The sequence below is a fragment of the Amblyomma maculatum genome, chromosome 3 (genome assembly GCF_055883805.1).
Source record: "Amblyomma maculatum isolate TAMU_Amacu chromosome 3, ASM5588380v1, whole genome shotgun sequence".
Taxonomy (NCBI): domain Eukaryota; kingdom Metazoa; phylum Arthropoda; class Arachnida; order Ixodida; family Ixodidae; genus Amblyomma; species Amblyomma maculatum.
In genome coordinates this window covers 8,676,242-8,702,521 of record NC_139346.1, presented here as the reverse complement: position 1 = coordinate 8,702,521, position 26,280 = coordinate 8,676,242, and the positions used below count along the sequence as shown (strand labels likewise).

The following is a 26,280-nucleotide window of genomic DNA, read 5'->3' as shown; positions in this document are numbered from 1 at the left end:
CTTCTCGTTTTTTTTCTTTCATGAGTATCCCTTGCACTTTTTTAACTTCTGAACTTTTTAGAATAAACCAATCATACATTTATCAAAATATACACAATCGCATTCGTTTCTTTGCTGTGCAAGTAAACATCATTTTCATTTTTTTTTTTTTCATTTTATTTTGAATCCATGCTATTTTTTTTTTTTTTTTTTCATGCGCTAGATCTTATTTTTAGCGCGAGTTTCTTCTTAGTCACCACACAAGGACCACGAATATTCACCCCTTCCTCCCTTTGTCCTTAAGTGGAAAGATAACTTTCTTTTCATGCATTTCTTGTGCTTATTTTTGTGTGTGTGGCATTACTTGGTCTATGTCTTGCCCCTCTGAATTTTTTTTTTTTACATAAAATATAACACATTCAAGAATTTTCATTCATGTTAAAGAATGCCAGGTGGTTCAAATTCATCGCTTTCGCAGCCCGCTGCTTCGATGGCGATGCATGCGCGAGACGGCGTCTACATCTGTGACCGCTGCTTCAGCACTCTGACACGGTACGCAACGAAGCTCGGCGTAGGGCTGGCAGGGTTCTTCAGTATTTGGGTCGGCACCGCAGCCTGGCAACGCTTGGCTCGCAGCGACGCTGTTAGCAAGCGCGGCCTGCTTCCGTCGTGATTTAGTGCACCTCGGTACGGCGCGACGTTGACGTCGCGCAAGTACGCTTTTACCGCGGTGGCACCTCCAGTGCGTGCGACAGGTAGGCGACGGGTAGGCGGTTATCGCAGCACCATCGATAACGGCTTCAAAAGCCTGCGGTTAAATGCACTTCACGATATGCCTAGTGCCGGACGTCACACTATTCACGAAAGTCAAGCTCGTTTACCTCCTATCACAGTTTAAAGACCAGCAATTAATACGTCGGCGACGTCGGTACCATCGTGCACAAGAAGCCCACGCAGCCGAGGTTACCAAGTACTGCCAGTAAAACCAACTTTCTCACGTTGAGTAAAACCAATGAAGATTGACACGCACCACAAGAATTCCGCTTCAAAAAGAAGAGCGCTGCTGTTGCTAGTGACAATAATTTGTTTAAATTATTTGCGTTTGTTACGCATCACATATCATAAGTAAAAAAACAAACTCTTAAGGTTGTTTTTAATCATAGTTTTTATTTTAAAAGTTTGTTAAATTTGCAAAAGTGAATTTAAAATTTTGATTCGTTCGAATTGGCGCTTGAGACTCTAGCGCCATCGTTTTCGTGAGAACAGCCGGCGGCATACTTCACTATGTATTTCATGACTGTAGGAAGTTGATTGTTCGCGTTCGTTGTGTTCGTCGTGTTTTCACAGCGTGAGTAGTGCAAATGGCCGATCACGTCTTGGTTAAATGGGCGACCGCTCAGAAGTGGTACGCATACCCCGTAAGAAACCTACAATCAGAAGAACTGCAGGCGAAACTGGTCGATAATCCAAAATACTGGAAGATTATTCTGAACCAAGGAGTGCTACATGTCCAATGGAAGGAGGGGTCGTACCGTCGTACTCTCCTGCGTTCAGCCTCGGAGTGGGTAAGTAGTCAAACATCTCTTGTCTCTTTTCGTTTTCGTAATAATGTTCACCGGTGAAAACACCTTCCTTTGCTACTTGCGGTGAGTCGTGTCGCGAAATCGTTTACATGCCCGCATTACGACCGCATTGTCTTAACCGGCAGGTGACAGTAGTGCACATGGTGCACGGGGTAGACAGACAGTTGATTCCGGGAATTACGTGAAATAAAAAAAAAAAAAAGCCTAATGAACAGAATTTGCGGAAATAAGTAGAATAAACGTGCCTGCTGTCGTTACGTGGACCTGATTCTCCCTGTTTACACAGCAAATGGCATTTCTAGGTGTTTCGTGATAACAGAAGTGGGCTTCCAATTTGGGCTTCGTAAAAAAAAAAAAAAAAAAAAAAAAATATCCTGTTTTTACCGTTGTCTCGGTACGGTGCGGCATAGAGAATGGCAGCTCCTTGATTATTGAAGCTGATTTAGAACAAGTTTTAAAGATGCCCAGGGTGCTCGTTCCGAGACAACTGGTAGTGTAGCAGCGAAACGGACGCTTTCACAGCTGCAGGCGACTGAAGTTTAAGCAGATAAAAGCGCCCAACGTTTTGTCGCATTCATTTATTTTCATGTTCATTTCTTTGTTTCTTTTTATTGAAGCATCAAACATGCTTCCTTTCTTCGCTACCAGCCTTTCTCCAGATTTCGCGCAGAGAGAGAAAACTTTATTTCAAAAAGAAAAAGAAAGGAAAACAAAAGAAGAGTGTGTGTGTGTGTGGGAGGGGGGGGGGTGCAGTGCATGGAGTCGCCATTCCAAGACCGCAGTGGTCTGGGCTGCCGCTTTTGCCTGAGTTACCAGACTACGCTGGGTCGCTAGGTCAGAGCGTAGCAAGGCAAGCAGTGATATCAGTTACCAACAGCATAATGCTTAGTGGGTGGAACAGCACGAAAAGACGAAGCACACAAGAAGAGAGTGTGTTTCGTCTTTTTGCGCTGTTCCACCGACTATGCAATTGTACCAACTCGCCCAACTGTCCATCCTACTTCAAAGCATAATGCTGCAATGATTTTTAGCTGCCGATCTAAAAGTTGCTCCCAGTGCATAGGGTACGGCCAACAGGTGGAAGAGCACCACTCTCTCCACTTCATTTTCAATGCTGCCGTTGCGCTTTGCCACTAGTTCAGGACAAGGTTGTCTGCCACGGGATCGCGTGCTCCCTTTCATAAAGCTCACGACTGTACACGGGTACAATCCCAGCATTCATGGCCGCATTTCAGTGGAGGTGAAATGCAAGTTGACTGTGTACTGTATGATGTCATTTGCATATTAAAAAACCCCAGGTGAGCCCACCACTACGGCATCCCTCATAGCTATAGCTTAAGTTGCTTTGGGACATAAAACACCATGAACCTACCATAAAGCAGAGTGGCTATGTTTTACGGTATGCGTGGGAGCTCAAACTGTTTTTCTGGAAATGCATCCTTTGTTTTGTCCACTAAAAGTGGGCATTCTGCCCACTTGAGCAGTAGTGATGCTGGATGGTGTCAGCTCGCAGTTAAACATTACCGTGTCCTTTTATGTGCCAAGGTTTGCTCCAGGGCTAATGTTCCTCTTAAGAGTGTTGCTTTGAACCCTAAACAGTGTCCATGCTACGTTTCTCTTGTCAGTGGTCTTCATTTGGTCACTATTTTGCTAATCTCAATATGTGGAACCAGATATCTGCACAATGCATTATACTGAATCATTTTTCTTTGATGCATTTGAGTGCAAATACAATTTAGTGAATAGACCTTGCCACATGTCGTTTTGCAGGAAAACTGCAGCTGTGACAAAATGTCTAAGCCAACAGATGCAAAAAAGAGAGTCCTGGAGCTTGAGGATGAAGTGGAGTCTGCAAAAAAAAAAGAATGAAGAAATATAAGGCCGCAAGAGATGAAGCACGTCAGATGCTTGGTATGTGATTGCTTTTTTCTGAAGCCATTGGAATGCTGATCTCCATTGCCATGAGACTGAAATTATTTGCTGTCACCAGATGCTACGTAAAGCATAACAAATTCAAGTGCTAACTCTTAAATGAATAAGACCTCTTGGTCTGTAGCACATCCTAGTAAAAGCACCAGTAAGACTATGTTGCTGCAATAAGGTTCCCCCTACACTGAGGATTAGGATTGGTGTTCTTCCTGTAGTTGTCTTTGCAACACATTATAGGTGGTGTACAGTAGTGCTCAGCTACACCGTGGCGCTGCTGCATGACGCCACCAACCACCATGCTTGCAGTGCACGTAGCAGATGAACTGCTGCCACTCCTGCTCTGCAAGCATGCTTTGTTTGTGTTACAGTGACTTGCGTGTCACATGTCATTGCTTGGGATCGGCATGCATCTGAGATTGAGCCTGTTGTCGTATGTGATAGCTGCATGAAAATGCATGGTAAACAAATGCCACTCAAGGTGAGCACCTGTGCTGGTTTGTGCTGCTCAAGCCGAAGCTGAAAAACAGGCGCGGGATTGAGTTCCTTTCTGTTCTGGAGTGGTCGGTGACAACAACGCTCCAGTGAACCCGGAGAGCTGCATTAGGTTCAAACACATTCACGGAGTATAAGTTGTAGCCAGATGGCTGCGGCAGGTCTGTGGTGCTCTTGCATTACTGTGGATGGCATATCTGAATGGAACCCTTGATTCCCTCAGATTTTAACCTCAGAGTCTCCTGCAAATGATGAGGTGCATCTAGAATGAGCGCAGGAGGGACACCAAAAAAATCTAAATTTGTATGAAATTATCATATGTGGCCTCGTCCTGTCTTGGACCTTGGAGTCCTTATGGCATGCGCTTCATTTTCCTGTGCCATTTTGGTCACTTAGGTGGTGTTTTTTTTTTTTTCTCACAACAGGAAATTTATGCTTGTCCAAGCTCGGCGCCTGGCTCAGCAATCTGCCTAACTTAACTCGGTCACTACACCATGTTAGCAAATGTCGACACGAAAGACAGACACGAGATAGGTGAAGCATGGGCTATCGAGTATCGGCTACAGACTCGAGTGTCAGCCTTTGTCCAAATGTATGGCGTATTGCTGCCGCCATACATGTATATTGCATGCTGACCTCTTCAAGGCCCTTGCTACCGACAAACTGTTTCAGGGATGTGATCTGACTAACTTCTGTTAAAGCGCTCACAGCTCTCTCGGCATCGTCATCCGCACCCATGAATTCATTCTAAGCAATAGCAGCACCCGTCAGTTGCACTGTAGTTACAACGTCCTCTGCAGTTAATTCAATCCAGGCATTTCCACAGCGAACAAAGAGATCAGAAGTGGGATGTCAGCATTGGCTTCATCAATTGCTATCAGCATCCCCTAGATTATGTACCGCTGATAGGGCGCCTTGAGTGCGTGAGTGATGCCAGTGTCTAGCAGCTAAGTTTTGTATGGCACATTTGGTGACAGAAAAGGGTTGGTCATGCAGTCAAGGGCAAAGAAAAGGCTTTTCTCCTGTGGTGAATGTTACATGGGCTGCTGCTGCTAGTAATGAAATAGTATGTTTTGTTTCAGCTTTCCTTTTTTTTTTTTTTTTTTCAGATGTTGCTGAGCTGGTCAATCAGCTGACGGAATCCGTTAATGCTGCGTGTACAACACAAGCAGTTGGGCTGCCAACCGAGGCTCAGGTTAGTTGCTTTAGTCTAGTGACTGCATGGTTGTCCTCATTACTGCCTTTCTCGATGAAACTTTTTTAAGGGTCACACAAGAACTTGGTTTTAGCTTTATGATAGCACTGCCACAAGTCATGCACTTCCATTGAGAAGTGTGCAGGGATAGGGAAATGAGGAGCTCATTATCCATGTGAATGAAGTCAGCAGTCACTGAATTCAGAGATAGGCAAGAAGCAATGCTCTTTATAATTGGTTGGCTCTTAGGGTTTAATGTTCAAAGCGACTCAGGCTATGAGAGATACTGTAGTGCAAGGCTCTGGAAATTTCGACCACCCGGGGTTCTTTAACGTGCACCGACAACACAGAGCACACGGGCACCTTGCAATTCGGCTCCACTGAAAAGCGGCTGCCGTGGCCGGGATGCTCTTTATGAGGCTGGGCTCACAGACTGCATAATTAGTAGCATAATGATATTTTAAATGAATGTCAATTTAATAGAAACGACAAAAGACAGTGCTATGTTCTTAAATTCGTCAAAACAACCATGAAAAAAAATCCCAACTGCTTCCTTTAATTTTAGTGACTGTTACTTCATTCGTGTGTACATTGATTTGGAAGAGTTTTTGTGAAAGCTGTAGTTATCGGAAGTGCAAGGTTACTTTTGTTTACGCTTCCTGTTCTTGGGCTATAGCAAAGCCCTTTTCATCAGAAAAGAGATTTCCATTAGCTTGTCTAATATTCAGAAATTTCTTAGGTTATCAATCTTGGAAGGCCATCTTTTTGCACTACAACTCGAATGACGCAGCTGGTGCTCCTCTAATTAGTCATTTTAGCGACTTGGGCCAGTCATCATGGTATTCAAGCTAATGTGCAGATAATCCACTTGCACCTGACAGCCACCTGCAGTGTCACTCTGGCAAGTCAAAGGCAATTAACCACCATGGTATTGCCAGGAGGGTCTCCTTTGAGAAGGAGTTGTGGCTTCTTAAGCTGATCCAACAATAGTTCAATTTCACTTTAACCCCTTGAACACTATTATTTCGAGATTTCTAGCTAAAATTGCTTAAAATTAAGATATCGTTAAAGGCCCCATTACATGAAAATTTGTTGTCTGTGTTCGCTGGCAAGTGGCATGGCCGAACACACATTCTTCGATGATTTGTGTGGCTTAACGAGACCACATGATATCCAAAAGTTAGGAGGAGCTGCTAACTCCGGTCGTTCATTTGAGGTGGGAAGGTGAAATATGAATCAACATTCCAGTGCTCTTCAATGCTGAGTCAGGCTTGCTACACCTAGGCTACGCAGACATGTTGATACAGCTTGGCTAAAGCAGGGCTTTATATGTTGGATGGTAGCCTACACTGGTCGCATCATACCCTTAAAGGCGGAGCTTAAGTGTCCCTTTAGTTTTTATTTTTACTGCTGGTTTCTATTGGTAGTGTAATAAAAAAGGAGGTATCCGCGACAAAAATATTTGAACCATAAACTAAGTCAAATGAGCGCAGTGAAGTTTATTGCTCATTACGTGAAAAATCAACTGCCCGCCAATAAGCAGCAATCTAGTCGAGTAACATATAGCGAGGTAACTGGAAATGTTTTACAAGGGACGACCAAGAATGGAAGCCCAGGGGGTTTCATCGAAATGTCAGTTTTCATCCACTGACACAGAACTCGCAATAGTATCGTCTGAGCTGTCATCATCTTCGTCGGAAGAACTACTCATGTCATCACTGTCGTCTTCGCTTCCCATAACAATGCAAAAATTGGTGTCTGAGCCATCTTCGGATGGCGAGGATGGCAACGAAGAAAAGCTTCTTTCCCGCGATGACGGGCCAACAGTGCATGCATTGCCTCTACCAGGCACCATTTTCTCATTAAGGCTGCTTAAAAGGCTTTCAAGCGGTAGAACAAAAAGCAGTTAACGGGTCAGTGGTGCCATCTGTCAAATGGCGCATGACCTAAGCCACAGAGGAGCGCTGTACTCTCCTAAAACTCTCAGGGTGAGGATCTATCCTGCAAGGACAAGCTACACTCGTCCAAAATGGCTTGAGGGCAGCTTTACAAGGACGAGCTGCTTGTCCAAAGCGCTTGAGGGGTTAAATTATGAAAGCTACCTGTGCAAGCTGGAAACTAAACGTTGCCTCAAAGTAGCACATACAGAGCAGGGAGTGCATGCTTTTACTAAACCTTCATTGGCAGTTTTTTTAATTGGTTGAGCTTCTGATGTACGAAAAGGATGTTAATATTTTTAAACAGGAGGTGACAATGTGGGTACTGTGCTCTGTCTAAACTGGCTTTTAATGGCCTTTGCAATGTTAATGATGAGTAAATCCTTTTATTTTCTGACTTTTTTTTTATTGTTGAAATGCAAGCATAAATTAGGTCATTAAAAAATCTCTTATTTCTTGTTTTTTCTTCTGCTATAGCAATGCACTATTAGCACTCAATCCTTTGCGGGGCATTATGTGCCCTCTTTTTGGCTAGTTACCTTAAATACATAGTACACAATTGTCAGGTTACGCTAATAAAAATGTTAAAAGATGTTTGGCATCATTCAAAATTAGATCAAAACACCGCTCGGGAAGGTGTCAAAAACATCCAATAGTTTTCGCATGCCTTCATTGTTGTACATGTTAAAGTACAGCTTCTTGAATGTGTATTTTTACTTGCAAACAAATGACCTTAATTATGCGTTTTGGGGTTTGTTTGAATGTTCTGAAGCTGGTCTAAGTTTTTTGTTGTTTGTAAAGCCCCTTCATTTTCTTATTGCATATCAAGGAATATTGTTGTATGTTACAATACTGGTCATAGTACTAATATTTGCTTTTTTTTCTCGCAGGTGCAGATTGGCAGCAATATTATGGTAAATCAGCAGTTGATTGACCGCATGAAACTCAGTGCGGGCAATCAAGCAACAAAGTTTGCGTGTAACTTGGTGCGGGTTGTGTTCTCACCCGAAGAACTGGAAGAAAGCTCACTCTATGGCCGTGTCTGCAATGCCCGCAAGGAAGAAGCTCCAAAAAAGGCACTGGGCTGCCCAAAATTGGATGCTGTTATCTGTAAGTCCTCGAGCTCATAGCCTGTGCATGTGATGCAAGAGCATTCTGAAATATTGTCCAAACAGCTGACTTTTCAGTGATGGTCAGGGCCATAATGCTTGCCTTAATGCATAATGCTGCGGTGCCTGCATGGCGCTCACACTGTCCGTGCTCTGTATATTTAATTTAAAAAAGCTAAGGAAGGCTGGATGGACTCTAGCTTGTTCATTGCAGTCATGCTTCTAATGTTTTTTTTTTTTTTTTTTTTTTTTTTTTTTTGCAGCCTACACCTGCTTGCTCAATGGAGTACTGGCCAAGGTGGTCACCGGCAGTTGCGCATGTTTGCACTGGGATTGTGGACAGTGATCCGATTTTTTGTCACAGGGTCTTCGAAAGCAGGCCTAATTGCAAGGCCTAAACAGAGGAAGTACATCTATTCAAATAAATATAAGCTCATACAAACAAATGTTTCAGTCTGAACATACTTCCTTCGAACATCCACCAAATATCCCATAGTCATCATTCCTTTGAACTTCCTTTGAACCAATAATTGGCCACTGCCTGTGAACTCAACTCAAACTGACAATGGTCTGTTCACTGGGAGCTCAAAGGAAATTCACAGGAAATTCACAGGATGGTCAGAGAAAGTTAATTCACTGTGAATTCAAAATCAGTAGCCAATTCTCAGTTCAGAGGAAGTTGCTTCCTTCTGACTTTTTTGAGTTCACATTGAACTCAAAGGATGTTCCCATTTTTATAAGGGGTCGTATGATGAGTGGCGATATGTAATAGGAACAATTTCAGAAAAAAATGAATCACCCTTTTTTATCGTTGATTTATAGAGACATGTAAATCTGTAGTCAAATAATTTGTTGAAAGGTACAATATTATAATGTAGGTAAATGTGTTTAGTAGGCGAATCATACGTCCCGTTGACAATTGCGCGAAGCATTTTCTTTTGTAATGTTTGCAGTTTAATGACATTGGATACCGTTGTATGGCCCCAGACAAGAAGGCAATAGCTAAGGTGCGAATAAAAAAATGCATAATATAAAGTAATTTTAGTTTTGATAGGCAGAATATGCCTGTTACGTGAAGTAATTCCGACAATTCTAGAAAGCGTTAACACAATATTATTAACATGGGCATCCCATGTCATCGTACTGCTAAACGTTACACCTAATGATTTGAATGTGTCCACGTACTCGATTTCACTGCCATTGAGGTATAACGAGGGGCGGTAAAGCACTTGTTTTCCTTTAGGAAGGAAGAGTACTGCTTTAGTTTTTTCTTTGTTTATCTTTAATGAGTTGGCTGATGACCATGTGGCAAGCGATAAGAGCGTGCGATTCGCGGTGTCTGCTAAGCTTTGTACGTCTTTGGAAGAAAAAAATAGGCTGGTGTCATCTGCATATATAATGTATTTTGCGTGGTTACTGATATTAGGGATGTCATTTATATATATATTAAACAGGAGTGGCCCTAAAATGCTGCCTTGAGGGACGCCATTCGAAATTCCTAGAATCTGTGAAGAGGAATGATTAATCACCACATACTGAGACCGTGAATTCAGATAAGATTTGATTAGGCTGAGAGCATGTCCGCGTATGCCATAGTTCTCTAGTTTTGCAAAAAGAATATCGTGATTTAGGCAATCGAAGGCTTTACTGAAATCAACGAAAACACCGAGAGTTAGAAGCTGTGACCCAAAATTATTTAAAATGTATTCTTTTTGGGCGAGTAGCGCATGCTCCGTGGACCTATTTTGTGTAAAGCCATACTGACAGTCGGTTATTACGGAATGTTTCTGCAGAAAATGTTGCAAACGGATGCGAATTAGTTGTTCTAAACCCTTAGAAAAGTACGGAAGTACAGACACTGGCCTATAGTTTCCCAACTTGTTCGCATCGCCTTTTTTATATATCACGGCTACCCTGGCTAGCTGCATGTCAGTAGGGAAATGAGCTGTAATAAGTGCGGTGTTGTATATATAGGTTAGGCATGGCGTAATTAATTCAAGAATGTACTTAACTGGTCGGCTCTGTATATTATGTGCATCAAGACTGCAGGTGTCTTTTAATTTTCGGCATATTGCAAAAACTTCACTTTCGTCCGTTGGTCTTAAGAAGAGAGATGCCTCTATCTTGTCACTCAAGAAATTCGCGATTCCGGCATTGAATTGGCTATAACCTACTTCGGAAAAGAATTTATTAAATGCATTTGCAAGGCATGAACCTGAGGTCTCTTTACCATCGATTATTAAGCTCGTTATGTTCCTGCTGTGCGTGTTTCTATTTAAAACTAAGTTTAAGCGCCTCCATTTTTCTTTGGGATTTCTAGAAAGCTGGATATCAAACAAGTTGTTATAGTAAGCGGCTCTAGCTATCCTAATTTCTTTATTCAGCTGATTGCGCAATGATTTAAATCTCGCTAGTACGTCCGCATCTTTCGTTTTAATGAACTGTGCAAACATCTTGTGTTTCTTTTTCACGAGTCGCGTGAGGCGACGGTTCATCCACGGCTTACGAGCATTTTTGCATGGCGTTATGTCAACCACAGGGAAGCAGTCATTGTACAATAAGAGAAAAATTTGCAGAAATTTGCGGTAAGCGCCCTCGGCTGTATTTTCTCGGTATACGGGATCCCAGTTCACTAAAACAATGCGTCTCCTAAATTGCTCAAGCCTTTCTTGAGAAATCAGTTGCCGTCGAGCCTGTGCGTTTGCCTTCGTACGGATTTGTTTGTCTAGGCGCAAGAAAACAGGTAAATGATCACTGATATCTATTGCGATCCGGCCCGAAAAGAGTGTACTGGGACTGTTTGTTACTATAAGGTCTAGCGCCGAAGAACAGGTAGCAGTGATGCGTGTGGGACTACTGATAGCGTTGTGGAATCCAGTCGCTCCAAGAAGCGCAGAAAGCTTTTGCTGTGCAGGACTTACTCTGTTAATATCTATGTTGAAGTCTCCCGCTATACAGGAAATAAAGGTTTCTGTGTTAAAAAAGAATAATTCGCGCTCAAAGCGGTCAAAAAACGTGGCTAAGTTTCCCTGGGGGGGACGGTAAAGAACAGAAAACGTTTGGCGGGCGGACCTCACAGTGAGCATTTCGATATCACCATTACAGAAGCAGTGATCAGATAACAGTTCACAGGCGTACGTGTTTTTTTTTCTAGCAGCGCAACGCCTCCCCCACGTTTTGTAGCACGGTTAACATAAAAAGAGTTATACCCCGGTATTCTTACTTTCGGAAATGCGGTTTTGTGCCTAAAATCAGAGGTACAGTCGACATTAGAAACAAATCAGAGATCCGTTGGACGATTAGCACTAGGTGCCCACGGCAAAACTACAAATGAGGCGGTACAGGGAGATATGGGCTGGGCATCTTTCGAAGTACGGGAAGCTCAGAGTAAAATATTATATGAGGAACGCCTGAGGAAATTGGACAGTAACAGATGGGCAGCTAAGGTATTTAAATACCTGTACCTAAAAAGCGTTGACTCACAATGGAGGAAAAGAACTAGGAAACTAACTAGTAAGTATGCTAGTAACAAGGACGGAAAAATAAAGAGCATTAAGCAACAGGTGAAAAACACAGAAGGTAAAAATTGGATAAATTCGATGGAAAAAAAAAACAGAGTGTGGAATTATACCGAAAGTGGAAAATGCAGATCAGGAAGGAAGATTTCTTTGATAACTCAAGAGGCAGTGCCCTACTTTTTGAAGCTAGATCAGTGTGCCTTAGAACACGCAGCTACAAAAAGAAATTTAACAATGTGCTGTATGTGGTACCTCCAGTGAAACAATGACCATATTATACTCGAATGTAATGGTATCCATCCGGTAGTTTATGCAGGCGCAATCCCTGTTCCTGAAGCTCTGGAGTACGGTGGAAGAAAGAGAGGTGCTAGTACTACGACGGCGCGGCCGCGCTGCAGCGAGCGCGCGGCCGCTTGTGACCAGAAGAGAGGGCAGCCGCTAGGGTCAGCACGTGTTCTGGGGGCCATCCTCTCCGCCGCTTCTGCTGGCGTGCCTATGAAGCACCGGCGCGCGCGCTTATAATTTCGCACTTAAATCAGCAATAAAAGGTCTTAACTCTTAGATATTTATTTTGCGATATTTACACCCCAACTTCTGAGCAGATAGAAACTTTCGTAACGCTGACTAAACAAATAACTCCATTTCCGAGCAAACAGAGACGCGTCGTCTGCTTGAGCGGACGACACGCTGCGCTCACCGCTCCGGACTATTAACTCTATGCTCCGGACCACGCATCAGGCGCGCTTCTAGCGGATTGTGGCCACGTCTGGCCAATTAAAGAGAAGCTTCATGACATCATGCCGCCGGTGCAACACCTCTTGGGTAGCTGTTCAACGCATGTGAAATGAAGGTTCGCTATTCTATCCGCCCCTTATTCGCATCGCAACCAGACGCCGATTGCATGGCGGTGAAGGAAGCAAGATTAAAGCGCTGTCGGGGAGGTTTGAGCGCCCGCTTTATCCCCGCGGGCGCGACAACCATTGCCACACGAGAAACAGCGCTGCGCCTGTTTGAACGTGGCGCTCCAGTGGCAAAGTGAAGTATCGAACACAAAAAAGCAAAGCTATCTGTAGCCGGATGCGCGTGTCTATCTCAGACGACGGCTACCACACTGTCAGACTGGGGCTTTTGCCGAGCGTTCGATCTGCCGTTCACACTTCTTGCAGGCATGCATAGCCTGGACTGCATGAAAGAAACAAAGAAACTGTGCACAGGAATGAAGGCAATGTGCGTCGTCGAATGATTAAAGTAAACGACTGCAGCTAAGAAACATTCTATTTTAATGAGGGAATTCTCCATGACCTTCACAATTTCTTCATTTCACTAGTAATATTTGGAATACGTTGCTTGCTCATTGAACTTTGTCGTATTTTTGCGCAATATGTGTTTTGGTGAAGGTAAGACTCAAAAAACATCTCTGTGCTGCCACATCGAACCACATGAACCACATCGTTGCTCCGCCTATTGCTTCCACTGCGGTGGAACCCACCCAACTTTTGACCTCACCTGCCCTGTACAGAAACAACAAGACCAAAAGAGCCACAAGGCTGCATATGACCGAAGGAAGAGTCTCAGGGAACAGCTGGAACCTTCTGTCCAAGAACAGAAAAAGCCATCTAATTCCCAGCGTCCCACTACAAAGCGACTATTGACTACGCGACAAAAAATGTCTGGTCACCCTGACAAGAAGAATACGCCACCCCATCATCCTCCGACTCGCGAGGACTTCCCCCCTCTGTCACATGCAAATCAAGAGACGGCACCGCCCCCTCGGACAAATGTCTGGCATCAAGAAGTTCAAGAACTGCCAGCTGCCCCACGTCCGCTTCTCAAGCCAGCTACGCTCCCACCACCGGGTAAGCCGAGCCCGCCACTTACCATTTCCCCTCCCAAGCCTTTCTCTTATACATCTTCCGATTCCACACCAGTTATCACATCTGAGAATTATATGCGCCACATAAAAGATCGAAATGACCCTATTATCTGGTACCTTGCAGAAGAAATTTCCGCCATTCGCCAAGCATTCGAACTCATGCATACCCTCCTTAGCAATCTCCTGCAGGATGACGAACGCATGGATTTCCTAAATCATTCTCTTAAACGGCCCCGTCCATCTACATCCACTGAAGCAACTGCTGCATCCTCTCTGTCCCTCCCGAGAAGCGCGCTAACGTAGCTTAAGAATGGCAGGGAACAATCACATACACATTGTACAGTGGAATAGCAGAAACCTGCGTACCAATCGAACACTCTTTATCCAATGGCTCCTGACTTTACCCTCGCAGCCCCACGTCATTCTCATTCAAGAATCGCGTACTCTTAAAGGTATTCCGGGCTACCGTGCCCTGCATGCAGCGCATGACAGCGACTGTGCCCCATTAGTGAGCACTTATATTCGTCGGGACATCCGATTTGAGGCCATTGAAGTCCCCAGTCGTCTTGAACGTCACCTTATTGCATTTACACTGTATTCTGATCACTTATCTCGCCCTTTATCCATTCTAAATTTTTATAACCCTCCTACAGAGTACACGCTTTTCAAACCGCTAATGCACTTTACTTCAAGATTGTTTCGAGACTCCGACTTCTTGATAGGTGGGGATTTTAATGCCCCGCACGTTATCTGGGGTTACCCACACACCTTCCGACCTGGCCGTATACTCAACGACGCATTAAACAGAGCTCAATTAACTGTTTATAACACCCCAAACTCCATTACCCGGGAAGGTTACAGGAACCAACAATCCACCATGCCAGACCTCACAGTGGGCCGCGGACTGCGAGAGGTCACCTGGCAAGTTACAGATGAAAAATTGCTCAGCGACCATTACATTATTAACATCACTGTCCCTAGCCGTACCCGTCCGCGTAAACGTAAAATTTCCCACACAAACTGGAATACCTTTCGCACTATACGCGACACCTCTCATACTACTGGCAGTCTTCAGAGCTGGACAAAAGCACTCAAACATGCTCAGAAACAAGCTACGCAGGAGAGTTCCACTTCAGCCCCGTCAGATAATCCGGACCCTTACCTTGTACGCATCTGGAAGAGGCGGAAACGACTCTTGCGCACTCTTCGCACTCAGCCCAACAATGCTCGCCTCTCCGACCGAGTCACCGAATTGACGCGACAGGTTAAAGAACACTGCGTTACACTTGACACCAATCAATGAAACAAAATTTGTAACACCATTAACGGCACACTAAATCAAAAAAGAACCTGGCATTTACTCCGAGAACTACTCGGGCCTCAACCGGCGCCTGTTCCCACTCTCGAGAAGCACTATTCTCAACTAGACGCGGATGCCTTAACAGCCCAACTCCGCGATCTCTACATTCCTCCTCCCCTACCCAGCCTTTATACTCCGTACACTGGTGCTTCCAATGTAGAACTCGATCAGCTGTTTACCCTCTGGGATCTCGACTGGGCGCTAGAACAGCTAAAGCGGAAGTCAGTCCCAGGTGAAGACCAGATTACATACTCACTCATTCGAAATCTCTCTGACAAGGACAAAGAACATTTTCTGAGCATTATAAACTTACATTGGGAAGAAAGCACACTCCCAGAATCTTGGAAACAATCACTTATAACCCTACTTCCAAAGCCAGGCAAAAAACCTGCGCTTCAAAACATCCGCCCAGTTTCTTTAACATCATGCCTGGGAAAAACCATGGAGCGGATGGAGCTCAATCGGCTCGAGACTCATCTTGAATCCATAGATTTCTTTCCCCCTCAACAAATTGGCTTCCGAAAAGGTGTGTCTACTCAGGACCTATTTTTTCTCCTCATGCACGAATTTGACCCTCCGCCCACTTCCCAGATCCAAGCCATAGTGGCCCTTGATGTGCGAAAAGCTTTCGATAACCTTGCCCACGATCCTCTATTACACATCCTTGCCTCTACTGGCTGTGGTCTAAAGATGTATGGCTACCTCACAGCATTTCTCCGCGACCGTACGGCCAAGTTCCGTCTCCCCGATTCGATATCTTATCCTTTCCCCCTCACACGTGGTATTCCTCAGGGCGCTATTCTGTCACCTACCCTTTTTACCTTGCAATGACTCCCCTATCTCGTACTTTAGCGTCTATCCCAAACCTAAAACACACATTCTATGCAGACGACCTTACTCTTTGGTGCACTTCTGGGTCTCCTGGAGCAGTAGAGGAGACCCTACAGCAAGGTATCGATGCAGTCGTTAGTTACCTTGATAAAGTAGGGCTATCTCCCGCACCTGAAAAATCCGAATTGGTGCTGATTGCAAAAACTCCGACATAACCAGCTGATCAATCTCACAATGGCAGGTCACCCCATCCCTCGTGTATCATCCTGCCGGGTCCTCGGACTTCATATCCACGAGTTAACCAATCAGGCCAATGTATCTACAACCGTTAAAGTTTGCAATCAGCTTACGCATCTAGTTCGCCGTATAGTCAATAAGCACGCCGGGCTACGAGAGGGTCAAGTCAGGCAGCTTGTCCATGCATTAGCACTTAGCAAAATTTTATATACGATTCCTTACCTTACACTAACCTGTCGCCAAAGACATCAGATTGAGGTTGCGCTTCACATATTGTACAAGGCCGCCCTTAACGTCCCTGTACATACGTCCACGGAGCGCCTATACTCTACGGGGCTGTTCTTGCCCCTGGGAGACCTCATACAACAACATCGCGACCGGCAAATGGCACGTCTTTCTAGCACCAAACAAGGACATTGGATACTACAGCAGGTTGCACTAAAACCTATAGACCTCCCTATAATTACCCTCCCTTCTTCGCTCTCGGATAACCTCAGAATAATTCCCATTCCAAAAAACGTTGCACCCGACACTAACACAGGCAGACGTTCCGCTCGCGTTTCCAACCATGTTCACCCGACAGATTCCACGATCATCTACACAGATGCATCACGAACTAACGTCGGAGCGGCTGCTTACTCAATTCAGAGCTGTAGCGATGTAGCGACGCATACCCTCGGTCCTTACATAGATCCTCCTCCTACAGCGACTCTCGAGACCCTACCAATAGTTACCAGTATTCAAGACCTCGCACAAGCACCCCCTAACCCTTCAGGATATACCATATACACTGATTCAATACAAGCTATACGCGCCATTCACACGGGTCGCATTCCTGAAGAACTACACGATGATCTACACAGAGCTCTTACTAAACTACGTCCCCACACTGTAACACTGAGGTGGATTCCTGGTCACGCTGGAATCCCAGGCAATGAGGTAGCGCATCGCCTCGCCCGCGAACTTCAACACCGGGCGCCTGGGATTCCCTGGCCTTATCCACCAACGTGGGACACTACTCTTCACTACAAAAAAGAAATCAACGTTCACTACGACAATATTAGAGAAACACTCCGTACACTTTCTCTTCCTGATAAATCTCTCACTACCACGCAAATCCGCATTCTTAGACGCATACAACAATGCACTGCTTACTCCTGCCCGATCTTTTCTATACAGAATCATACATTCCCCTGCATGCCCAAATTGCCCAGAACACTATGCAAACTTGGAGCATTGCATCTTTTCATGCCCTGTCGCCCTCCAATCTCCTCAGTTTCCACACCCTCCTCCCCCAACGTGGCGGGCTTGGTTAGCCTCTGACCAGCTGCAAGATCAGTTGGCCTTGGTGACCCTGGCCCAGGACATTCTTAACGCTTAATGCAATGCGTTAAATAAAGTTGTTTCCTCCTCCTCCTCCCATACTCGAATGTAATGGTATTCATCCGGAAGTTGGTGCAGGCGCAATCACTGTTCCTGAAGCTCTGGGGTTAGAGATAACAGTGGTCGGGTGAATAAACCGGCGGTGGAAACTAGCAAAAACGTCTGGAAGATTGGTGGCTTAAAAGCAGAGATGTGACATAATGTTAGTAATGTAGGAACAAAATTTAATAAATAGAATGGTGGTTTAGTTAACCATTCTAAATCAATAATTAAGATATAGAGAGGAAAATGAGCATGATAGCTACTGCTACCAGCCCGTTTCCAAGGGGACGCTCCTATATTCTATCCATCCATCCATCCAGCTTGTCTCTTCGCTCGTTTCGCTGGTGTTTCAATGGGCGCGTCTATGACGGGCGCTTGTTTTTGACACATAGGGGCGTTCGCCTGCTTGAAACAATTTTTTTTTTTGCAGGAATTATGTACCTCTATATTTCTGCCCATTTTCTAGGTTATAATTCGACTCGGGATTGCATGAATAATTTCTTAATTGATATGCAGCTCTGCTGTTTACGACTAACGCGAGTAATACAATATTTCCTTAAAGCACTCCTGTGAGCGATGCGTAAAGAGCATCCAAAGGAGTGCAAGAGGACTATGTGAGCCTTCACAGCTGCCAACATGTGCAAAGTTCCAGATACTGTCGCGCTGAAAAAAAAAGAAAAAAAAAAAGAATAGAGTTACGTTCGCGCACTGCACGATTTGAATTTTTTCTCGCCGTTCTTTTTTTTTTTTCCGGTTGATAGCAAAGACACGCAAATGTTCCGATTAATTGCATTGCGGACAATTGTAGAAGGCTTCTTATGCAACCCAAATGTAAACATGACGCAAGAAATTTAAACAGCGGAACCCGTAGACGTGCCTTTGCTCGCATTTCTTTTTATTGGCATTACACGTGCCTGTCTTGCATTACAGCCCAATTTGAAGGTAGGATGCTATAAGGCGATTCCATGTACGATCAAACAAAGGATGGTCGGCCGACCTTATAAATTGATTTTAAAATTTTGATATACTGTTGCCCGATGACTGGAAAGAAGATATCTGCAATTGGTTGTGCTGCCAATTTTTTTTTTCTTTTTCGGGGCATAGGAAATTAATAATAACGAAGTGGAGTGCCGCGCTTATGTTTTCTGTTGTTTTTGCCAACTTTGGTTATTGATTAGACTGATTACAGAAATTATAATAAAGCAAGGTAGCTGGAAATGGTCTGACTAAAAATATGCATGCTTTTGTTTGTATTCAGATAATTGCTTTTTTTTTTGAGGGGGGGGCGGGGGGGGGGGGGAGTGCAGATTTTTTTATTTATGTGAACAATAAAGAAGAATTTGGTGGCGCATAGCGGTTCCGGCTACTCCTTTTCACCAGATTTGTAAGAATCACCTAGTCTGTATTTATGAAATCTCTTAAAATAAAATAATTAGTTTTCACAGGAAAGGAAAGGCATAGTATCTGTCACAAATGTTCTGTGGACACCTGACCCGTGCCTTTAGGGAAGGGAGGAGTGTGGGAGTGAAAGCGGAAAGAGAGAAAAAGGTGCCGCAGTGGAGGGCTAAGGAGTAATTTCGACCACCCGGGTATCTGACATCACGCGGACGCCTCTTCTTTTCGCCTCCATCGAAACGCAGCCGTCGGCGGTCGGGATCGAACCAGGGTGCTCCGGCACAGCAGTCGGGCATCTTATCAACTGCTGCACCACGCGGCGGGGCAAAATCGGGCCTGGAAAGGAAATTTTGCCTATTTTGCAGGCCTTTGTCTCGAAAAACGTTTGTGATAGAGCGGCAATCTTCCACACACTGTTCTCAGCATACTTATGTATCAAACTGCGAAAGCTTATATTTACATAATGTTTCAATATACAGACGTACGATCGCGCTAATTTCAAGAAAACAGCGAGCAATGAAAATTTCTTAAGGCAAATAATTTTTCTTATATTTCTTAAAGTTTGTCCCCTATTCTCCTTTGCTTCAGCTTTCAAATTCATTGAAAAGATATTGCATAATTTAGTTGCGCTAGTAATTACGGCCACTCCAATAACGCCCTTGCACAAGTCTCAGTGCACGAAGCAGGATTCAAGATTCTACGACATTTGTGAATCGCACACCGTTTTTCAATGTGGCATAATATTGTATTTTGTCATTTATGTCTTGGCGTTGCAAATTATCTGGCAGACAGCGTAGTGAATGATTCGGAAATTCGTACGCGTGGTGTTCCTGATGCGCTTGTGGCATCGGGCAGCACAGAGATGTTTTTTGAGTCTTACCTTCACCAAAACACAGATTGCGCAAAAATACGGTAAAGTTCAATGAGCAAGCAACGTATTCCAAATATTACTAGTGAAATGAAGAAATTGTGAAGGTCATGGAGTATTCCCTCATTAAAATAGAATGTTTCTTAGCTGCAGTCGTTTACTTTAATCATTCGACGACGCACATTGCCTTCATTCCTGTGCACAGTTTCTTTGTTTCTTTCATGCAGTCCAGGCTATGCATGCCTGCAAGGAGTGCGAACGGCAGATCGAACGCTCGGCAAAAGCCCCAGTCTGACAGTGTGGTAGCCGTCGTCTGAGATAGACACGCGCATCCGGCTACAGATAGCTTTGCTTTTTTTGTGTTCGATACTTCACTTTGCCACTGGAGCGCCACGTTCAAACAGGCGCAGCGCTGTTTCTCGTGTGGCAACGGTTGTCGCGCCCGCGGGGATAAAGCGGGCGCTCAAACCTCCCCGAAAGTGCTTTAATCTTGCTTCCTTCACCGCCATGCAATCGGCGTCTGGTTGCGATGCGAACAAGGGGCGGATAGAATAGCGAACCTTCATTTCACATGCGTTGAACAGCTACCCAAGAGGTGTTGCACCGGCGGCATGATGTCATGAAGCTTCTCTTTAATTGGCCAGACATGGCGACAATCCGCTAGAAGCGCGCCTGATGCGTGGTCAGGAGCGGTGAGCGCAGCGTGTCGTCCGCTCAAGCAGACGACCCGTCTCTGTTTGCTCGGAAATGGAGTTATTTGTTTAGTCAGCGTTACGAAAGTTTCTATCTGCTCAGAAGTTGGGGTGTAATTATCGCAAAATAAATATCTAAGAGTTAAGACCTTTTATTGCTGATTTAAGTGCGAAATTATAAGCGCGCGCGCCGGTGCTTCATAGGCACGCCAGCAGAAGCGGCGGAGAGGATGGCCCCCAGAACACGTGCTGACCCTAGCGGCTGCCCTCTCTTCTGGTCACACTAAGCGGCCGCGCGCTCGCTGCAGCGCGGCCGCGCCGTCGTAGTAGTAGCACCTCTCTTTCTTCCACCGTGCTCCAGAGCTTCAGGAACAGGGATTGCGCCTGCATAAACTACCGGATGGATACCATTACATTCGAGTATAATATGGTCATTGTTTCACTGTAGGTACCACATACAGCACATTGTTAAATTTCTTTTTGTAGCTGCGTGTTCTAAGGCACACTGATCTAGCTTTAAAAAATAGGGCACTGCCTCTTGAGTTATCAAAGAAATCTTCCTTCCTGATCTGCATTTTCCACTTTCGGTATAATTCCACACTCTGTTTTTTTTTTTTCATCGAATTTATCCAATTTTTACCTTCTGTGTTTTTCACCTGTTGCTTAATGCTTTTTTTTTCTCCGTCCTTGTTACTAGCATACTTACTAGTTAGTTTCCTAGTTCTTTTCCTCCATTGTGAGTCAACGCTTTTTAGGTACAGGTATTTAAATACCTTAGCTGCCCATCTGTTACTGTCCAATTTCCTGAGGCGTTCCTCATATAGTATTTTACTCTGAGATTCCCGTACTTCGAAAGATGCCCAGGCCATATCTCCTTGTGCCGCCTCATTTGTAGTTTTGCCGTGGGCACCTAGTGCTAATCGTCCAAAGGATCTCTGATTTGTTTCTAATGTCGACTGTACCTCTGATTTTAGGCACAAAACCGCATTTCCGAAAGTAAGTCCGGGCACCATAATTCCTTTCCAAATACCCCTCAATACCTCGTACCTATTGTATCCCCACAATGCCTGATGCTTCATTATCCCGGCATTCCTTCGCCCTTTGGCCTTAAGTGATTGCTCATGCTTTCCAATGTATGCCAATCCTTCGTTTACCCATACCCCAAATATTTATATTCTGCTACTCTAGGTATTTCAAGGCCTTGAATTTTAAGACCCTGATCAGTTGAGCCGTTGAAAATCATCAGACCCGATTTAACTCCGCTGAAACTGAAGCCTAGAGCATCCCCTTCGTCTCCGCAATACTTAACTAGAGTTTGCAATTCTTCCAGACTCTCAGCTAGCAGCACAATATCGTCTGCATACATCAAACAGGGAGGCGCTGCTCTACCGCCTTTCCACCTAAACTGTATGACAGGTTAAAACCTAGGTTACTGTCTTGTATCCTCCGTTCCAGGTTTATCATATAAAGCATGAACAGCACCGGTGATAGAGGACAGCCTTGTCTTAATCCTTTGCATACTTTGACATCCTCCGTACTTCTTATACCTTCCCACGTAATTTCTACTTTGTTATCCTGGTATATTTCCTGTAGGAACTCTATTATCTCATAACCGCAACCTTCTTCTTTTAATATGTTCCACAGGAGTTCCCTGCTTACGTTGTCGTACGCCCCGTTTATGTCCAGGAAGGCCAAATACAAAGGCTTATTTTCCACTCTAGATATTTCGATGCATTGGGTAAGCACGAACAGGCAATCATCTAAGCGCCTACCATTTCTAAAGCCGTTCTGAAGTTCTCCGAGTATCTTGTTACTTTCAACCCATGCTTGCACCTTTAATTTCACCGCCTGCATGGGTAACCTGTACATTATAGATGTTATGGTAATCGGCCTGTAGGATTTTATGTGCATCCTTTCTCCTTTCCCTTTATAATTCAAATTCATTTTACTCTGCCGCCAGCTGTCCGGAATTTGTTTATTCGATATGACTGTTTCCAAAGCTTTTAACAACGTTTCCTTACTTTTTGGACCGAGTTCATTAATCAGCTTGATCGGAATTCCATCTATTCCTGTAGATGTGTTTTTAGGAATATTTTTTTCTGCCTTTTTCCAGTTTAGATTGGTCAGTTCTAAGGTGCTTTGTATTCTGCTACCTTGTGTTGCTTCCTGATTTGCGGAGATTGCCCTATCGTCGTTCCTAAATGACTCGGCTATAACTGATCTAATGTAGTTCACTGCGTTGTCTCCTTTTAAACAATTTCCCTCGTTATCTTGAATCCGATCTTGCTTTCTTTGATTCTTCTTCCCTAGCCAGCTTATATGGTTCCAGAATTTTCTTGCTCCGCCTCTAGAGGCGTCGTGTATATCAGCCATCCAGCGATCGGTGGACTGTCTTATTTTACTTTGGACGAGGGCCTGCACTTGAAGTTTCTTTTGTCGATATGATTCCCATTTTTGGACGATTTCCTCCTGAGAAGCCTGTGCCTTCTTTGCCATTCGGTGTTCCCTTGAAGCAGCCCGTCGTTTTTCAATAGCTTCCCTGATTTCCTTATTCCACCAGCTCCGTGGCTTCCTCTTTCCATTCCAGCGGTTTGCTACTTTAAACTCCTGAATTTTACTCCTTATGAGTAGTTCTACCTGTTCATAATCCCAGTCTTCCATGGGGTTTTTCTCTATTTCTTCCTCTATGTCTGCTGGTATCTGCGCTATTTGATCGTCGTTTAATTTTGCGTTTACGTTTTGTCTAAGTTCCATTTCTCTTTTCATCACGGGCCCCATCTGCAGACTAATACGTTTATGATCACTTTCCAGACTACACTCCCCTTCTTCGTCTATTTCCATTTTTGTGACCTTGCTATAAATTTCCTGCGACGTTAGACAATAGTCAATGGTCGTCTGCCTGTTGCGGAATTCCCACGTGATTTGGCCTTCACATTTTGTTACTCTATTTACTATAACTAGATCGTGTCGCTCGCAGAAATCTAGCATTAGCTTCCCGTTACAATCCGTGTATCCATCCAGATCGTCGATATGGCCGTTCACAGCAGAATAATATTGGCCCCGTTTCCAAACTGGCTTATATCGTCACTGAGACATTCAACAAGATCCCTGTTTTCTTGCCTGCATTGATGTCCTGTTCCTAAATAAACTACCCCTAGCCATGTCCTTATGCCGGCAATGGTTCCCGAAACCCAGATATGTTCTTTACAAGATGATTTAATTCTTTGCCAATTTGTTCCCTGGTGTATCAACATACCTACCCCTCCACCCTTTCTTTCCGTTCTCGTTCTGTTGCACCCTTCCCAGACGTAGCCTTCTATAAACGGCGGATCTTCTAGATCCCTGAGATGAGTCTCGCAAAGAGCGTACACACCTATTTTGTCATCCTTCAACTGCTGTTCTATCTCTAGCCATTTCGCTCTTTTTCTACCTCCTTGCATGTTTAGCTGTAGGAGCTGTAGTTTAGAAGCTGTAGCATAGCACCGCCACCGGCGGATATTATGCGTGATCCTTCCCTCGAGCAGTGGGAGGCCGTGTTGGCCAGCTCAGACCCGGTCGTCCAGACCAGGGCCGTGGAGTGGGCCACCCAGGTCGTCGTCAGTCATACATGCTCTCTGACGAAAATAAAGTTTTTCCATCCATCCATCCATCACCGTTTCCTGCGCTGCCCCTACGGGCCACAGTAATGACGTACGTACCGCGAACGACGCCCATTGGTCCGTCTCGCTGGCTGACGGGAGAAGGATGGGTTTCTACCGCTCGCTGCACGCTTTTCCCTCGCCACGGCCAGACTGAATCCAGCGGCGCGCGCTCATCGGCTGTTTCTTTTTTTTCTTTTTTTTCGCGCTCGCGGAGTGCCACGCCCCACCTCCCGCCAAATGCGGAGGACGAAGGGGAAATTGTCTTGCGGAGGCTAGACGACCTCGGGCAGGAGAGTGAAAAACCTTTGCGAGGGAACGGAAGGAGAGAAGCATGACAGAATCGGGTGATCGCGGTGGCTGTAACTGCGTTATTAGTTACTCTTTTCAAAAAACTTTTGCGGCCTTGCGTTCTAGTCTCACAGTCACCGGGGAAGAAAATATTTTCGACCGGAGGGTGGACAATGGGCCTTTAAGCCACAGGATCGTTGGCCTACATCGTTTTAATTCACTCGTTTTCATTCTCGGGATAAAAATTCAAACGCTGAAGAGCGTGAAGGACTGTCCGTTGAACGTGCATGGGTACATGAGCGCAGCCGCGGTATCCAAGTTGAAACGGACGTTCAGGGCACAAGATTAATTCCCGGGTCGCTCGAAATTGAATTTGGCTTTCCTGCAGTAACGCACTTGCACAATTGAACCGCTGAACGATTATGGTCTAATTGCAATAGTTTTTTTATAGTTATTTGATACTACCCATGGTAAACTCAGTTGATGTATCTGGCTGGCTTATAGAAATTTCTTACAAAAAGGGTCTTGGGTTCGCGCTGCAAGCTTTATGCTCTACGTGCTTCCAGCATTAACACACGCTCGGGGCCATGACTAGAGCACTGCACCTGATTTTCCGGTCCGGACCCGGCCCATGCCCACCGTTTAAAGGCCGAGCCCAGCCCGGCCCCATTCACACATGAACCAGGCGCATACCTGGCCCGCGTTTCCGCGACTAGACCCGCCCCGGGCCCGACAAAGTCTGCATGCGCAGACGCCTTAAAAATGTACTGCTTACCGCCAGTACATAAAAATATGCCAAGATGAGACAACAGATAAAAAGGGCAGTAGTGTAGTACCTGTAGAAGAAAAAGGTTTCGTCAAGAAAGTTTTGGGAAGACATTTTACTCCTCTGTCTACAATACGCTTTCTCTTATTCGGCGTCAAATAAATCACTGGACCAAATTTAGCGGCAGGATTCCTTCATTTCCAAAAGAAGCTGTATACACAGAAAGCCCTGGCCCACGGCCCGTTCCCGTGCAGTGTTCTACCGGCCCCCTGTCCCAATTCCGATCACGTATATAACACAAGCAAATATACGGGACGTCGTATCAAACACGTATGGCGAGCTTAGTACGGATCACACATATACTCTTTCATATATGTACTACAATCAGCTGAATACGGCAGCGACGATGTCTTGCGATGTGTTTGCTAACACGTTGGAATGGCCGCAGAGCATAGCGTGGCGGAACGTCCGTGGCCACGATGGCGATCTTCTCTGTCTCTTACTCAAGTGATTAAGAGGGACACACTACCACTTTCAGGACTAGATCATACCTCCTAAACCTCCTGCGTCCCTTTTGTTTTCCTGAATACATTCGAGGGTTGCACATACGTGGTCGTGTGCGCCTCTCAGCTAGCAGTTCTAGTGAAATGATGCCGAGACAGCGAGAACGCCGAATTGTTATCCTTTCGAACAATCGTCTTCATAACGGTGCGGACGAGTTCTTCGTTAACTTCCGGGTAAAAGGAGCAACATGAAGGATGACTTGTCTGACGACGGCGACCGCTAATTGACAAAAAAATAAAATAAAAATGAAATAAGAATGGAGTTTATAATGAAATTGCTACGCCTTTGTATATGAAGCTGTACTCATTATGGTGCGTTACAAAACGTGAGCAGACACAAAAGCAGATGCAGAAGGATTGTGTGTGTCAATGTCAAGCGAGATAAAAATGTGACGTGTAGGCCTATAAAATTTGAAAAATAAATATATATAAAAAAAGTTGCTTGTATTATGGCCTCCGAGATCACCAAACGCGCGTTTGGTGATCTCAGAGGCCATGCTTGTATACATGGTAAAAAGATGTCTGTGAAAAAAAAAATAAATGAGGAAAAAGATTGTTAACAAGGGCTACATTTGGGGCCAAATGGTGTGAGTTACTAC

At 44.8% G+C, this 26,280-nt stretch overlaps 1 protein-coding gene and 1 long non-coding RNA gene across 2 annotated transcripts in view; one reads left to right on the top strand and one right to left on the bottom strand.

The window, feature by feature from the left end:
- The window catches only part of LOC146194183 (uncharacterized), a 667,843-nt gene that overhangs the window by 355,308 nt on the left and 286,255 nt on the right, over positions 1–26,280 (bottom strand). The window lies entirely within an intron of this gene.
- LOC146194186 (uncharacterized) lies at positions 1,259–8,963 on the top strand. Its single transcript, XM_084597282.1, has 5 exons — positions 1,259–1,544; positions 3,333–3,473; positions 5,093–5,178; positions 8,006–8,225; positions 8,488–8,963. The coding sequence occupies exons 2-5, from the start codon at positions 3,428–3,430 to the stop codon at positions 8,568–8,570; spliced, it is 435 nt and encodes a 144-aa protein (XP_084453408.1). The 5' UTR covers positions 1,259–1,544; positions 3,333–3,427; the 3' UTR covers positions 8,571–8,963.

Excerpts from the sequence above, each read along its gene's own strand:
- LOC146194186 (XM_084597282.1), top strand. The coding sequence starts at position 3,428 with ATGAAGAAATATAAGGCCGCAAGAGATGAAGCACGTCAGATGCTTG. Across the intron at positions 5,179-8,005 it reads GGCTGCCAACCGAGGCTCAG|GTGCAGATTGGCAGCAATAT; the intron begins GTTAGTTGCTTT and ends TTTTTCTCGCAG. Across the intron at positions 8,226-8,487 it reads AAAATTGGATGCTGTTATCT|CCTACACCTGCTTGCTCAAT; the intron begins GTAAGTCCTCGA and ends TTTTTTTTGCAG.